The 15,888-nt window shown below is 42.4% G+C and overlaps 1 protein-coding gene across 1 annotated transcript in view; it reads right to left on the reverse strand.

The window, feature by feature from the left end:
• The window catches only part of MKI67 (marker of proliferation Ki-67), a 36,856-nt gene that overhangs the window by 14,983 nt on the left and 5,985 nt on the right, over positions 1–15,888 (reverse strand). Inside the window, exons 5-13 of the mRNA XM_023729886.1 lie at positions 13,433–13,694; positions 11,215–11,396; positions 9,517–9,733; positions 9,296–9,414; positions 9,014–9,185; positions 6,650–6,778; positions 2,233–6,554; positions 1,272–1,323; positions 4–936 (exon numbers count right to left, since the gene is read on the reverse strand). Of these exons, the coding sequence (XP_023585654.1) occupies positions 4–936; positions 1,272–1,323; positions 2,233–6,554; positions 6,650–6,778; positions 9,014–9,185; positions 9,296–9,414; positions 9,517–9,733; positions 11,215–11,396; positions 13,433–13,694 (6,388 nt within the window). The remainder of the gene's footprint in view (positions 1–3; positions 937–1,271; positions 1,324–2,232; positions 6,555–6,649; positions 6,779–9,013; positions 9,186–9,295; positions 9,415–9,516; positions 9,734–11,214; positions 11,397–13,432; positions 13,695–15,888) is intronic.

The following is a 15,888-nucleotide window of genomic DNA, read 5'->3' on the forward strand; positions in this document are numbered from 1 at the left end:
CACGTGGAGCAGGCAGAGAGTGGGAGTGCTGCGTTTCCTCACCAAGATGTGTCCTCTGGTGCCTTGTCTTCACGCGTGCTTCTTCTTTTAGTGCCGTCTCTTTGCACTTCTGGTGTTTCCTCCCTCGTGTCTTCCCAACCTCCCCTGAGTCGGCTTTCTCAGTTGTACTAAGTGGGCTATGACAGGCCTCAGAGCCTGGGTTTATTGTCCCGGGTCCACATCTAGATCTAAGCCCTCGAGTTGCAATCTTCTCTGTGAAGACTTTGTCCAAGGAATGGGTAACAGTCTTCTCATCATTGCTCACAGACACTCTAGCTGCTGTACTAGATGAAACATCAGGTTCTTCTGTCTTAGCAGGAAAGATTTTATTTGAGCGTGTCACTAGGCCAAAATTAGAGTTGGTTTTCTTCCTAGATCTTAAAACTATCTTCTCTTCACTTGTAGGTTTGATTTTTTCTTGCAAACTCTCCATTGGTTTGTCATCTTCCTCTGTGTATATAACCTCTGCTAAACTAGCCAAACTCTCAGTTTCTGGCAAATTTATACCAGTTTTACTTCTTCCCCTGGATCTTAAGGTTACTGCCTTTTCTTTCCTAGGTCCATCTTCTGAGGTTTTCTTTTGGGAGCTCTTCAGAGTCTTCATTTCACCTTTATTTATTTGAATTGTTTCTGTTGATGGAAGCAGTTGAGACTCTTGCACTTCTGTATCCGCTTTGCATCTACGTCTGGAACGGAGGGATGTTCCCTGACGCAGATTTGCCTGAATACTTGGCTCAGTTGTCTTTACATTCGTTTCTGATTCCACTTTCTCTGTCTGATGCGGCAAATGTTTAGATTCTTGCAATTCTGGACCCCCTTTGTTTCTGAGGGCATATCTTGTCCTTTGATTTATACCACTGTCTTCCATGTTTTTTTCAGAGGCATTAGTCTGGAATTCTGTAACATAAAGGGACATATACGAATTTATAAACATGCCCATTTACATATAAGTACATATGTATAAAATCAGTTTCCCATAAAGCATCATATAGGTACAGCAACTCGTCTTTTCACATTATTTATTTTTTAAACTTCACAAATGTGAAAATCTCAGGTAGCCTATAAGGGGGGCAGACTGAGACAGACTGATAGCCCAAAAGTAATAACATAATACAATAATAATCTATGCTTTGGACTTTTCAGCAATTCCTAAAAAAAATTCTAATTTTACTCAAACTCGTAAGCATGATGAGTGTTGGAAAAACAACACAGAAACAAAGATTTCTACTTACCATCTTCACAAGGATTACAAGAGGGGTTTTCTTGACTGCCTCCTGGTCCATCCTAAAAAATTAGAAGACATCCACAAAATTCCAACCATGAGTAAAGCAAATTTCAAAGTTCAACATGAAGAACATACTCGTATATAAGCTCAGAGTAATTCATTCAAAAACTTCACATGGATTTACTTTCTAAGATGCCAGGAATCTGAGATATTCAAGGTAATGCCTTGCCGTTTTGTTCTGATGGAGAAACGATCATCTCCACACGTGGGGGTGCATGAGTCGGAATCGGCTCAACAGCAACTGGTTAACTGGTTACTGGAAAGTCATAAATGAGGAACTCAAGAAAATTGTCAACCACAGTGCTTCGATGTGATATAAGTCAAACCTGACTACAACAATCTACTTAGAATAAAATGCCGAATTAGACAGGCAGTAAGTTAATTCCTAATCCTTTAAAAATCACTTCTGAAGCTGAACAGGAAAATCCCTGTATCTGGAATTTTGCCCGACGTCTCTCAATATAGAAATCTCTATAACAATCCTGATAGGGTCTTCTCAAGGATACCCACCCCCGATTTATATTGTTCTAGTTCATAAATTACTGGCACATATTAAACCATTTCTACCCAGTGGTCCTGGTAGCAGTGTCTGGGAAAACGCAGAATTATCTGCCCACCTTTCTCTGAACAATTTTTTACACATTTGAAGAGAACATAATTCCTTTACTTCCTGAGAAATTTCTTAAAATTTGTAGAAATAGTTTTGGCCAGTACTTTTTCTAAATTAACATAGTCCTTCTAGAAATCCCAAAATGATTCTTTACAATCACCTGTAGTTATTCAATGTTGAATGCAGACCCCTCTGAAGAAAGATACCCAACTATAAATTAACGTTATAGCCTTACAAATTACTATACAAAAATTGAGAACATGCTCTTCAGGATGACATTTACAATTACTGTTTTTACCTTATTTTTAGTTGCTGAATCAGATGTTTCTTCAAATGCAGCAGAGGCAACTTCCATAAGCTTTGGCGGCTCCAAGTCTTCAACTGGACTTCCTTTTGTGACAGGTCTTCGAAGCACCTGGCTTTCTTGTAATTTCTCTGGACTTGTGAGAATACCTGAATCACTTTCTGTCAGAAACTTGGCAATATGTGTGCTATCTTCTTCTGGACGAACTCTGGGAGTCTTCATAAGGCTCTTCAAACCTGACAGATTTCCCATCCATTCATATGAACGCTTTGGCGTTCTTACGGGGGTCTTGATGCCTGTCGGCTCTTCTACTGGGGCTATTTTTTTGGTAGAATTTCTCAGATGTTTTCTGACGCCCGTCAGAGGCTCTGACTCTTCTCTGGGAGCTGCCCCGAGTTTCGTGTTGACTGCCTGGTGTTCTGGTGGCACAGTTTGAGGTGGAGTTTTTAAGAGGTTCAGTGTCAGGGCCTCCACTGGTTCCGGTTTTATTTTCAATGGTGGCCTCAACAGTGACTTGCCTATTGGGCTTACTAGGGATTCTGGTTCATCTGGTTCCCTTGGAGTTGGCGTGTGATCCTTCATGCTGGCCAGGTCTTCCACGAGCTCTAGGGTTGCATTAGGGTCTTTGCAGAGTCTTGGGGACATTCTTGGAGTTTCTCCTGACTTGAGTGTGTGTTTTGGAGTTTTCTGAGTCTTTCTGTGGTCATCACAACTTATTGACACCCCTGGTGATTTCGCTGTTGGCGTTTGATCTTTTATGCCAGCCAGGTCTTCCACGAGCTTTGGACTTGCACTAGGGTTTCTCAGCAGACTCAGGGACATTCTTGGAGTTTCTCTTGACTTTGGTGTGTATTTTGGAGTTTTCCGAATCTCTCTGTGGACTTCTTCATTGCTTATTGACTCCCCTGGTGATTTCGGTGTTGGCATATGATCATTCATTCCAGACAGGTCTTCCATGAGCTCTGGGCTTGCACTAGGATTTCTCCACAATCTCGGGGACATTCTTGGACTTTCTTCTGACTTTGGTGTGTGTTTTAGAGTTTTCTGAATCTCTCTGTGGACTTCTTCATTACTTATTGATTCTCCTGGTGATTTCAGTGTTGGCATATGATCATTTATGCCAGCCAGGTCTTCCACAAGCTCTTGGCTTGCACTGGGGTTTCTCAGCAGTCTCAGGGACTTTCTTTGCATTTCTCCTGACTTTGGTGTGCATTTTGGAGTTTTCAGAATCTCTCTGTTGACTTCTTCACCGCTTATTGACTCTGCTGCTGATTCCAGTGTTGGCATAGGAGCTATCATTCCGGACAGGTCTTCCACGAGCTCTGGGCTTGCACTAAGGTCTCCCAACAGTGTCAAGGACAATCTTGGTGTTTCTCCCGACTTCAGTGTGTGTTTTGGAGTTTTCTGAATCTTTCTGTGGTCATCACCACTTACTGACTCCCCTGGTGATTCCAGCGTTGGTGTTTGATCTTTCATGCTGGCCGGGTCTTCCACGAGCTCAGGGTTTGCACTAGGGCTTCTCAACAATCTCAGGGACATTCTTGGCGTTTCCGCTGACTTTGATGTGCATTTTGGAGTTTCCTGAATCTTTCTGTTGTCATCACCACTTACTGATTCCTCTGGTGATTTCATTGTTGGCATTTGATCTTTCATGCTGGCCAGGTCTTCCACAAGCTCTTGGCTTGCACTAGGGTTTCTCAGCAGACTCAGGGACATTCTTGGAGTTTCTCCTGACTTTGGTGTCCATTTTGGAGTCTTCTGAATTTCTGTGTGAACTTTTTCATTACTTATTGACTCTCTTGGTGATTTCAGTGCAGGTGTATGATCTTTCATGCTGGCCAGGTCTTCAGCAAGCTCTGGGCTTGCACTAGGGTTTCTCAGCAGTCTCAGGGACATTCTTGGAGTTTCACCCGACTTTGGTGTCCGTTTGGGAGTTTTCTGAGTCTGTCTGTGGACCTCACCACTTATTGACTCCGCTGATGACTCCAGTGCTGGCATAGGAGCGATCATTCCTAACAGGTCTTCCACAAGCTCTGGGCTTGCAGTAGGGTCTCTCAGCAGTCTCAAGGACATTCTTGGTGTTTCTCCTGACTTGGGTATGCATTTTGGAGTTTTCCGAATTTCTCTGTGGTCATCACCACTTATTGACTCCCCTGGTGATTTCAGTGTTGGCTTATGATTTTTTATGCCAGCCAGGTCTTGTAAGAGCTCTTGGTTTATACTAGGGTTTCTCAGCAGTCTCAGGGACATTCTTGGAGTTTCTCCTGACTTTGGTGTCCGTTGGGGAGTTTTCTGAATCTCTCTGTGGACTTCTGCATTATTTACTGACTCTCCTGGTGATTTCAGTGCTGGCATATGATCTTTTTTGCTAGGCAGATCTTCAGCGAACTCTGGGCTTGGACGGGGGTTTCTCAGCAGACTCATGGACATTTTTGGAGTTTTTGCTGACTTTGGTGTCCGTTTTGGAGTTTTCTGAATCTCTCTGTGGACTTCTTCACCACTTACTGAGTCTGCTCGTGACTCCAGTGCTGGTGTAGAATCGATCATTCCAGACAGGTCTTCCACGAGCTCTGGGCTTGCAGTAGGGTCTCTCAGCAGTCTCAAGGACATTCTTGGTGTTTCTCCTGACTTGTATGTGCGTTTTAGAGTTTTCTGAATCTTTCTGTGCTCATCACCACTTACTGACTCCCCTGGTGATTCCAGTGTTGGCGTTTGATCTTTCACGCTGGCCAGGTCTTCCATGAGCCCTGGGCTTGCACTAGGGTTTCTCTGCAGTCTCAGGGACTTTCTTGGTGTTTCTCCTGACTTTGCTGTCCATTTTGGAGTTTTCTGAATCTCTCTGTGGACTTCTTCACCACTTATTGACTCTGCTCCTGACTCCAGTGCTGGTGTAGAATCGATCATTCCAGACAGGTCTTCCACGAGCTCTGGGCTTGCAGTAGGGTCTCTCAGTAGTCTCAAGGACATTCTTGGTGTTTCTCCTGATTTGGGTGTGCGTTTTAGAGTTTTCTGAATCTTTCTGTGGTCATCACCACTTACTGACTCCCCGGGTGATTCCAGTGTTGGCGTTTGATCTTTCACGCTGGCCAGGTCTTCCATGAGCTTTGGGCTTGCACTAGGGTTTCTCTGCAGTCTCAGGGACTTTCTTGGTGTTTCTCCTGACTTTGGTGTTCGTTTTGGAGTTTTCTGAATCTCTCTGTGGACTTCTTCACCACTTATTGACTCTGCTCCTGACTCCAGTGCTGGTGTAGAATCGATCATTCCAGACAGGTCTTCCACGAGCTTTGGGCTTCCAATAGGGTCTCTCAGCAGTCTCAAGGACATTCTTGGTGTTTCTCCTGATTTGGGAGTGCATTTTGGAGTTTTCTGAATCTTTTTGTGGTCATCACCACTTACTGACTCCCCTGGTGATTCTAGTATTGGTGTTTGATCTTTCACACTGGCCAGGTCTTCCACGAGCCCTGGGCTTGCACTAGGGTTTCTCTGCAGTCTCAGAGACTTTCTTGATGTTTCTCCTGACTTTGGTGTTTGTTTTGGAGTTTTCTGAATCTCTCTGTGGACTTCTTCATTACTTATTGACTCTCCTGGTGATTTTGGTGTTGGCGTTTGATCTTTTATGCCAGCCAGGTCTTCAGCGAGCTCTGGGCTTGCAGTAGGGTCTCTCAGCAATCTCAAGGACAATCTTGGTGTTTCTCCTGACTTGGGTGTGCTCTTTGGAGTTTTCTGAATCTCTCTGTGGTCATCACCACTTGGCTCCCCTAGTGATTCTGGTGTTGGCGTTTGATCTTTCATGCTGGCCAGGTCTTCCACGAGCTCTGGGCTTGCACTAGTGTTTCTCAGCAGACTCAGGGCCTTTCTAGACGTTTTTCCTGACTTTGGTGTGCGTTTTGGAGTTTTCTGAATCTCTGTGTGGACTTTTTCATTACTTATTGACTCTCCTGGTGATTTCAGTGTTCGCATATGATCATTCATGCCAGTCAGGTTTTCCCTGAGCTCTAGGCTTGCACAAGGGTTTCTCCACAATCTTGGGGACATTCTTGTCATTTCTCTTGACTCTGGTGTGCATTTTGTCGTTTTCCAGATCTTTCTAGGGACATCACCACTTATTGATTTACGTGGTGATTCTGGTGTTGGTGTTCGATCTTTCTTGCTGCACAGGTCTTCCAAGAGCTCTGGGCTTACATTAGGTGCTTTCAGCCATGTCTTCAAGGCTGCTAGAGTTTCTCCTGGTTTCGGCTTCTGTTTTGAAGGTTTCTGTGAGATGTCTTCAACCTCTACTTCTTGTTTTGTTGGAAGTAGTATTTTATCAATAACATCTGTAGTAGAGAAATAATATTTGTAAGAAAATACCACCCATAACTTCCTATTCAAAAACATCATAGTGGTAGGAAAAAAAAAAAGGTAAACAAACCCAGAGTTTCAGGTTTTTCTCCTAACTTAGCTTCTTCAAACACCATCTCTGATCTTTTGATACTGTCAGGACACACGTTGGTTCTCTGCGGCTTTTCTTTCCCTGGAGTTTTGAACATTTCGGTCAGTCCTGTTACATGAAAATATTGGAAATGCAATTACCATATTACTCATACATGCAAAGAAGTACTGAGCCTTCACATACAACACCAAAGGTTAGAAAATGAACAACAAATCACTGCTAGACTTCCTGGTAGACAGAACTTAATACAAGAGGGCGATGCCACTAATACTTATGTTTTCAAAAGACATCAAAGAGAAAGTGTATGTCTTCTCCTTTTGCATTCCTCTTGGAAAGGAAATCAAATGAAGGTAGTTAAGGTCTGTAGTCTTTTAAACTAGTACCAAAACTCAGGTACTAGGAGGACAATTGCTGGTCATCATCATACCCTCCCCTTGTGGCCGGCCCTCCACTCCTCCAAATATGCAGTGCCCTCGCTATCTTCTAGAAATAGTGAGTCCCACACTCTGGATTTTATGCACAAATAAATTTAAAATGACATTTGAAAAATGACGATGGGCTGCTCACTTTTAGTAGTCATGTAATCATGTGCTAAAAGTACAGTCATGTACGGCATAATGTCCGTTCAGGCAACATCCAACTGCATATATGTCTGTGGTCCTATAAGTTCAGAAATCCCAATCAGAGGATGGGACGTGGCGGACATAACCGGACGTAGTGAACACAACAGCTTCCCACAGGCAATACATGGATCTCACATCTCTTGTATACAAAGCGATTGCACTTCCAGGTGTGTAATAGGCTTTATTGGGGATGGTTTGAAACTACGGATTGTACAGAAGTCAGACTTTCATAATCTGGGGACTGCCTGTATATAATGCTCTTCACACAACGTCCAAATAACCCAATGCCCTATTTCAAAGAATGTATCATGGACATTGAGCAATGCACGACTGTATATGTATAATACCACTACTTTTCCATTTTAACACCAAAAAAGGTTCAGCATAATCAGAACAAAAAAAAAAAAAATACAGTACTTTAAATCGAAGATTTCCCTGTCTCAAAAACTTGTATTACCCCATGTTCTCCTTATTTTAATTCTGGCATTGATGGGGGACACTTTTTCCATCTGGTGCCTGTCTGCAATATACTGAGATACCTGTTCTAAAGGCTTCTGTTGAAACCAGAACACTCCCTTAAAAATCTCTTCGCTGTGCTGCCTTTCGGGCCTTCCTTAAATTTCCTAGATTTCTGTCTTCAGCAGATGCTTATTTATACAATAACAGTTACTCAAACCAAAGGGTGAAAATTTTTGACTTTCTTGGAAAGTGTCTTCAAACAAGAAATGCTTGAGACAATCCCTGTCTTATACCCTGAGTAGCTGAACTTCTATTTGTTTTATCTTCAATATTTTTTACTGTTTTTAGTGCTTTGGACATATAATAGTACCATAATCCATGTGCATCATTTATAAACACAAACATATATATACAGACACATGCACATACCTATGCATATTAGGTGATACATGCTCAAAATTATTGTACTGATGTGGCACACTATCAAAAATTCTGGCTTTAGATTTTTGAGTTTCTTTACAGATACATTAATCCAAATGTGATTCTAATTGGAGGTCACCTTACATGGGTGATACTGAAGAGCACAACAGCTTAAAATCTGCCAGGAAATAAAAACCACGATTCCACCTAACGGCTTCAGAGTTTTCGCAGTGGTAACCACGGGTAAATCTACGAAACATGAAGTGGAAAACCTGCTGTCTCGCCATGGTTGTACTATGGTGCACCCACCACAGGCAAGTCACTTCGCTCTTTCACTGAGAACAGAATACAATGGCAAGGATGGCTCAGCCACTAGTGGTTTAGGGAAGCCTTTTCACAGGGCTTTGTCTCAAGAAACAGCTGAGCTACCTAGAAGGAAAGTAAACCTTGAAGCAAAATGGTGCTCAAAAACACTGCTCCAACTCTAGGACAATATCTTAGTATAAACCCAGGGAGTGGGGCAGTTAGAATAGCTACGCTATGAAAAGTCTGCTTTCTTCACCATGGAGCAACTTCGGGTTTCTAGACATATGCTGCTCACCGAGGCATAGACTTGCACTGGACCTTTGCATCCCTGCTTCATGTGGGACACGTGACTCCAAGAATGTGTTGGTTTGGAGCAAACCAACTTTCTCTTCCTTGAAGTTGTGACCCCAAGAAGTGGATAAAATGATTTTACTTACAGCAGATAATCCAATTTAGCCCCCATCCACCTGGTCACAAATAGTAGGATTATATGATTCCTAAGAGATTTATAAGATTTATAGGGCTATGTTTTTACCTGACAAATCTTCAGTGTAGGTAATTTTTTTGTTCAAAATAAAGTTGTTTAGCATTCTGTAGGGTCGAGCAGGAACATTTACTTTATCCACATGAGCTCTCCCTATGATTACTGTACAGGGGGAGTTTGCATGGCCAGTGCTAAAGGGGTTTTCAATATGGTCCAGAGGCTTCTGTAGAAAAAAATGACAAAATTAAAAACACTTCAAAACGTAAATCCACACTTAACGTTAAAGCATAGTATCATTACCATGTAAGGGCAATTCACGCTGGAACTTCATACCTGCGGAGTAGGCTTCCTTCTTTGCTTTTTACTGATGTGTCTTTGAGAGTCTTGCTTTATATTTTTAATTTGTTGTTTTTTAGCACCCAATTTTACTACATCTGCCCAGGATTTGCCACCTGTCGAAGGGAAAAAATGTGAAAATTTTCAAAAACTAGCTCGAATGAGAAAACTTCCTTTCAAGTATACTTGCTTAAAAAACAAACCAAAAAACCACTAACCAGGTAATTTTGCTTTAGAAGTACTACTCCTCCTTTTGGGAAAAATTATCTGCAGGGTGTTTTTATCAACGGACTTTCTCCTGGAAGGTATTTTCTCACTCCTTCTCTTCAGATTATTAGGCCTTTGAGATTTGCTGCTGTTGGAGGCAGTTGATGACTTTGCTTCCGAAAGGACATTTGAAGAAGACTCTCCTTTCTCTGGTGCTGGGGATTGTTCCTGACAAACGTGAAATGTTCATAAGAAACCTTACCAAGTATGCATCAGCTCTGTCATGATTGCTAAAAACCTATTCAATGAAGAATTCAGCTTTCTAAATCTGGAAGCAGCCAACGTCTAAGCCAGGCTTCCGCTGTACATTAAGCCTAGGATGGAGGTGGGAGTCCAGCCCACTCATTTAGGAAAAGATGAAGAAAAGCAGCCAACAAGTTCTGTGGAGGAATTTCAGGGAGGATGATGGGAAGAACATCCTGGTGAGTAAAGGGCAAGCCAGCTCTGGCCTCATTCGGGTGAAATCCCTCCTGTGGGGTCCAGCCCCCTTCATCTGTATGGAAGCAGGGCTGCTCGTCTCTGTGAGCCACTGTCAACGGGAAGGACACTGCCCATCCCTCACCACTCCTGGAATAAGAAGGAAGTCAAGACTGCACAGGCCTCCTATGAAGATGAGCTCTAGACACAGCAGAGGACACCGTGGCCTTGGGATAGGTCATTAAAAATTCTGAGTAGCTGATGATGTCAGATAGACAGGTTCTGCCAGCCAAGAGTTCTCTTTTTCACCCAGCAGTTAAACACCATAAAAATGGCCTTAAAATTCTAAAGCCGAGAAAAGACAACCATTCCAGTTACGTTTTGTGACAGATCCAAGTTATTTTTTGTTGGTAGGTTTTCTCCTGTCACTGCAGGGTAATCAGGTGACCCCGTAAGAGTGGCTGGCAGGGGACCTAATAAACTTTTTTCACTAAACGGAGAGTGCCGCAGGCTTGCCTGTGGCCGGGCCGTTTCAGAACCTCGCTTCAAAACCTAGTGTCATGGATTGAATTGTGTCCACCAAAAATATCCGTCAACTTGGCTAGGTCATGATTCCCAGTATTGTATGATTGTCTACTATTTTGTAATCTGAGGTGATTTCCCTATGTGTTTAAATCCTATCACTATGATGTAATAAGATGGATTACCAGCAGTTGTATTGATGAAGTCTATAAGATTAGTGTCTTAAGCCAATCTCTTTTGAGGTATAAAAGAGAGAAGCAAGCAGAGAGACGTGGGAACCCCATACAACCAAGAAAGCAGCACCGGGAGCAGACCACATCCTTTGGACCTGAGGTTCCTGCGCAGAGAAGCTCCTAGTCCAGGGGAACATTGACAACAAGAACTGTCCTCCAGAGCTGACAAAGAAAGCCTTCCCCAGGATCTGATGCCCTGAATTTGGACTTGTAGCCTACTAGACTGTGAGAGAATAAATTTCTCTTTGTTAAGCCATCCACTTGTGGTATTTCTGTTATATCAGCACTAGATGACTAAGACATCCAGATTCTAGTTTTTTCCAGCACCCAATTCAATGAGCTTTCATTTGGATTTCTTCTTTTTTTTTTTTTTTTTAATTCTTAATTGTAATTCAACTTGTATCAGGAGGTTGGAAAGACTATATACCAAGCATGTGGCCATTAAATATGAGCAAGAATACTAGATGGTAAACTTACCCTCATGATCTTCTTAAGAACAGTTGGAGCAGGGATCCCAAGAGACTTTCGTTTTCCCGGGGTTTCTCCTCGTTTGAGAGGTGTGTTAGGTGGCAAATTCTCATCAAATAACTCGGGTCTGAGAAGACTACCGAAGGAGACCCTGCGTCTCTTGAATGACATTTCTTCACTCTTATTTTCAGCTTAAGTAACGAATAAAAACATGGAAAGTGCAATGAAAAAACTATCAGTATATGTAATTTGTTTCGAATTACTGTTGAAGACTGGTAGCACAGCATTAATTACATGGTGAATGTAATTAATGTCACTGAAATGCACACTTAAAAATGGTTAAATAGCAAGCTTTTTGTTATACATATTTTACCACGATGTTTTTAAAAAATATATCACAGTGATAATTTTAAATGGATTACCATCAAACTCATAATATTTTGGGTATATTATGTTAAATAAAAAGTTATTAAATTTTTTAGACGGTACACAATACTGGGGAAGCCAGCACAGCTTGTCCTAGGCAAGGTCATGGAAGCTCCATAAACACATCCAAGCTCCCTGAGGGACCAGATTACTGGGCTGAGGGCTGTGGGGACCATGGTCTTGGGGAATATCTAGCCCAAATGGTATAACATAGTTTATAAAGCAAATGTTTTACATTGGTGAGTAGCGTCTGGCATCTTAAAAGCTTGTGAATGGCCATCTAAGATACTCCACTGGTCTCACCCTGTCGGCAGCAAGGGAGAATGAAGAAAACCAAAGACACAAGGGAAAGATTAGTCCAAAGGACTAATGGACCACAACTACCACAGCCTCCACCAGACTGAGGCCAGCACAACTAGATGGAGGCTGGCTACCACCACTGACTGCTCCAACGGGGATCACAATAGAGGGTCCTGGACAGAACTGGAGAAAAATGTAGAACAAAATTCTAACTCACAAAAAAAGACCAGACTTGCCGGCCTGACAGAGACTGGAGAAACCCTGAGAGTATGGCCCCTGGACACCCTTCTAGCTCAGTAATGAAGTCACTCCTGAGGTTCACCCTTCAGCCAAAGATTAGGCCCATAAAACAAGATGAGACTAAATGGGGCACAACTAGCGACAAGGACTAGAAGGCAGGAGGGGACAGGAATGCTGGTAATAGGGAACCCAAGGTCAAGAAGGGAGAGTGTCGACATGTCGTGGGGTTGGTAACCAATGTTACAAAACAATATTTGTGCTAATAGTTCAATGATAAGCTAGTTCTGTAAACCTTCATCTAAAGTACAATTAAAAAAAAAAAAGTGAAATCTTGAGGTGGGGGGAAGTTATTAAATTTTATAAAAATTACTTTTAAAGACTGATCAATTTAAACTATATTGAAACCTAAAATAATAGCACACTTTCATTTGCCTGTAATGTTGATGAAGCTAAAACGGCCACAAGAGTTCACAAGAGATCTGAGGGCAAACTACTAGAAGTTCAAGTCCCAATTTCCCAGTACAACGATATGTGTAGAGGCTGAAAAATCCTATCCAGATAGTTTAATAAACCCATTAGTCCAAAGCTGTTGTTTTCACCTTGGAACGAGGGGTGGTAGACAAGCAAGCCTTAGCAGTGGCCTCAGAGAACTTTTTAAAAAGATATATACTTGAGCCTCATCCCCCACCTGCCTCGACAGGAGAATTCATGATCTGTGGGAAGTCCTCCAGGAGATTCTTTGTGGAGCACTGGTCAGCATGGATCCGTTGTGTAAGTGAAGCTTCCCCTTCGTAGGCTAGGGGACCTGTGACTGGTGTGCACGTGTCTAATCTGATCGAGCCACAGGCTTCCAGGACTCCGGCCCTCTGGCAATCTAGTTCTGAAAACTGGTCAGTGAAAATGCTATGGGTCAAAACTGTTCGATCCACAGCCAATCATGGATGGCACAAGACTAGGCAGCATTTTATTGCATTGTACTTGGGGTCACCATGAGTCAGTGGCCAACTCAACAGCAGCTAACAACAACCTCTCCCTAGATCCTCCCTGCTGTATGTTTCCCTAACCACCTGCACTTCCTCTGTCACAGGGCTTCTCTACTCATCTGTCGGTGTGGATGATGATTACCTACCTTCATGCCCAGTGGAGTGTCTACCACAGCAGATCCCCATTCAGTGAATGAAGTTCCTCTATTAACTCATGTCTAGATATAAGGTAGGTGCAAAGCTCTGGGGAAAATACATTTACATTTCAATTAACTTACTGATATCTGATGTAGAATCATCAAAGCTGCTTGTGTGAGATGAAGTGACTTCAGGATATCCAAGTCTCATCTTAGGTTTCCTGGGAGAAGCGTTCGGAGTTTTTCTTTTGATTTGAGAAAGTACTTGAGCGGGAAATTTCTGTTGTTGTACATCTGTGTCTGTGGACTGAAGTGAAGCATTAGCATTTGTAGGAATCCTCCCTTTCTTTTCAGAGGAGAGCTTTTCTGAGTCAGTAGCATCTTCAGCTTGTCTCACTGATTCCTGTGAATTGGCAAAATAAGAACAGTGATTTAAATGCCTTTGTGAATATGGACAGACATAACTATGAAGATACTCTTTCTGCTGGCAGTCTTCTCTACCAAACTGGTCCTGTGTGACTTTTAGAGACTTTGCTTCAGAAATGAGCCCAAGACCCATAGGTGCCAATGGTCATAATATAAACATTTATTAGCTGACTTTATAAAAGTTCCTAGTAAATGATATAGTAAATAAGCTTGAGGCTTAAAATTATTAAAGTCAAACCTCAGTGGGTTTTTATAACTTCCTTAAACATGTTTCCCAATATATGAAAGTAGAACCACAGCTTAAATTAAACATTACCTACACTCATTTGGTTAACCTGCCAGAGAGACAGTTACTTGTTTATAATCAGTTTTATCAGTAACTGGCTATAGGATGGGCCTTTAGTGAGCTTGGGCTCTGTTTAGCATGAGTGTCCCTGGGAGCTCAGAAGTTAAGGCAAGTGTAAACACAGCATGTCAGCACCCTGCCACCAGGACAGAGGTGTGGGATCCAGTGCCTTTACTTGGCACACCCTGTAAACACTGCCTTCACATTCTCACATAGGGAAACGATGGGTGGGCTGGAGGGAACAATGGAAGAATTACATATAAAAGATACAAAAATCCAGTTTTGTTTCAAGGGAGGAAAACTATATCATCTGAACTTTTAGAGGCAGAAATCCACAAAATATTACTAAAAGAAAGAATTTAACTTCTTTCTTCAAACAATTTCACATTTTTTGGTATCTAACCCAGTGCTTCTCACACTGGATATGTGAGGCACCAGTTTTTTATTTCCTATCTGAAGAGGACCAATGATTTTATAATAAAGTTTATTGCTATAAAATAAAAACTGTTCAAATTACATGCCTATGTTTTTTTATATTATGTTCAACAGCGATGAAATTACTCCATAAAATTGCTATGACATTATCTCAGTCCTCAGTTTTAATACTTATCACACACCAGTAACAAATACTTCATAGACCATTTAGTGGTACTCAGCTAACCCGTGGTTCAGCTGGCTTTTTGATTGATTCCCCTACACCTAATAGCTTAGGATGATGGCCAGTGTCTGAGGAAAAAAAAACCTGCTGCCGTCAAGTCCATGCCAACTCATAGCAGCCCCGTAGGACAGAGTAAAACTGCCCCATGGGGTTTCTAAGGCTGTGATCTGTACAGAAGCAGACGGCCACATCTTTCTCCTGTGGAGCGGAGGGTGGGTTCCAACCGCCTACCTTTCAGTTAGCAGCCGAGTGCTTAATCCCTGTGCCATCAGGGCTCCCACCAGTGTTTAGCATGCCTCAGAAACTAGCTTCCTCCACAGGAGCTGATGAGCTGCAGGCTTAACATTAAGGTTACTCCTCTAGGGAAAAAGTAATACTTAGCATTGCTGGAGACCTTGAAATTGAAGTGCATATTGCTAATTTCAGAATCCCTGGGTGGCGCAGATGGTTAAGTTCTCAGCTACTAACCGAAAGGATAGCAGTTGGGATCTGCCCAGAGGACCTCAGAAGAAAGTCCTTGTGATCTACTTTCAAGAGGTCACAGCCATTGAAAACCCTATGGAGCACGTTCCTCCTCTCCAACACATGGGGTTGCCGTGAGTTGGAATCAGCTCAGTGGCATCTGGTTTATTGCTAATTTCAGGGGTACCTATGATAAGTCTCCTAAGCCCGTGAATTCCAACTTGCTCATATTAGACTAACTTGGGAAACTTCCTAAAAAATAGGAAGAATGGAAAAATCTCAGGACTTCCAAGGATGGGCCCAGCATGGTGTTTTAGTAAACTGCATCGTCTGGAATACCTGATAGGGTCCCCTCACACAACGAAGCACACACCTCACCCCTTAGGTGCTCAGAAGAGGATTATTCAAGACATGTAAAGGTAGATGATCACAAGAACTGGGAGACAGAGGAGCCCCACAATAAAATACAGTGTTTGCACACTCTAGTTCTGTGTTTGGGGTTGTGCCAACCATACATTTGCAAGAAATTGGATCACGAGTTGCTCTAGGAGCCTTTTGGGCCAAAAGTGTCTGCCCGACTCACCGCTGTTATTTTGAATAACGTACAGAAACTGTCGTTTTAGATTATTTCAATATGTCTAAGTTCAATTTGTTTTTAATACCCTAGTTACATTCTCCTATGATAACCAATAAGCCAGGCTCCTT

The sequence above is a fragment of the Trichechus manatus genome, unplaced genomic scaffold (genome assembly GCF_000243295.1).
Source record: "Trichechus manatus latirostris isolate Lorelei unplaced genomic scaffold, TriManLat1.0 scaffold00031, whole genome shotgun sequence".
Lineage (NCBI taxonomy): Eukaryota > Metazoa > Chordata > Mammalia > Sirenia > Trichechidae > Trichechus > Trichechus manatus.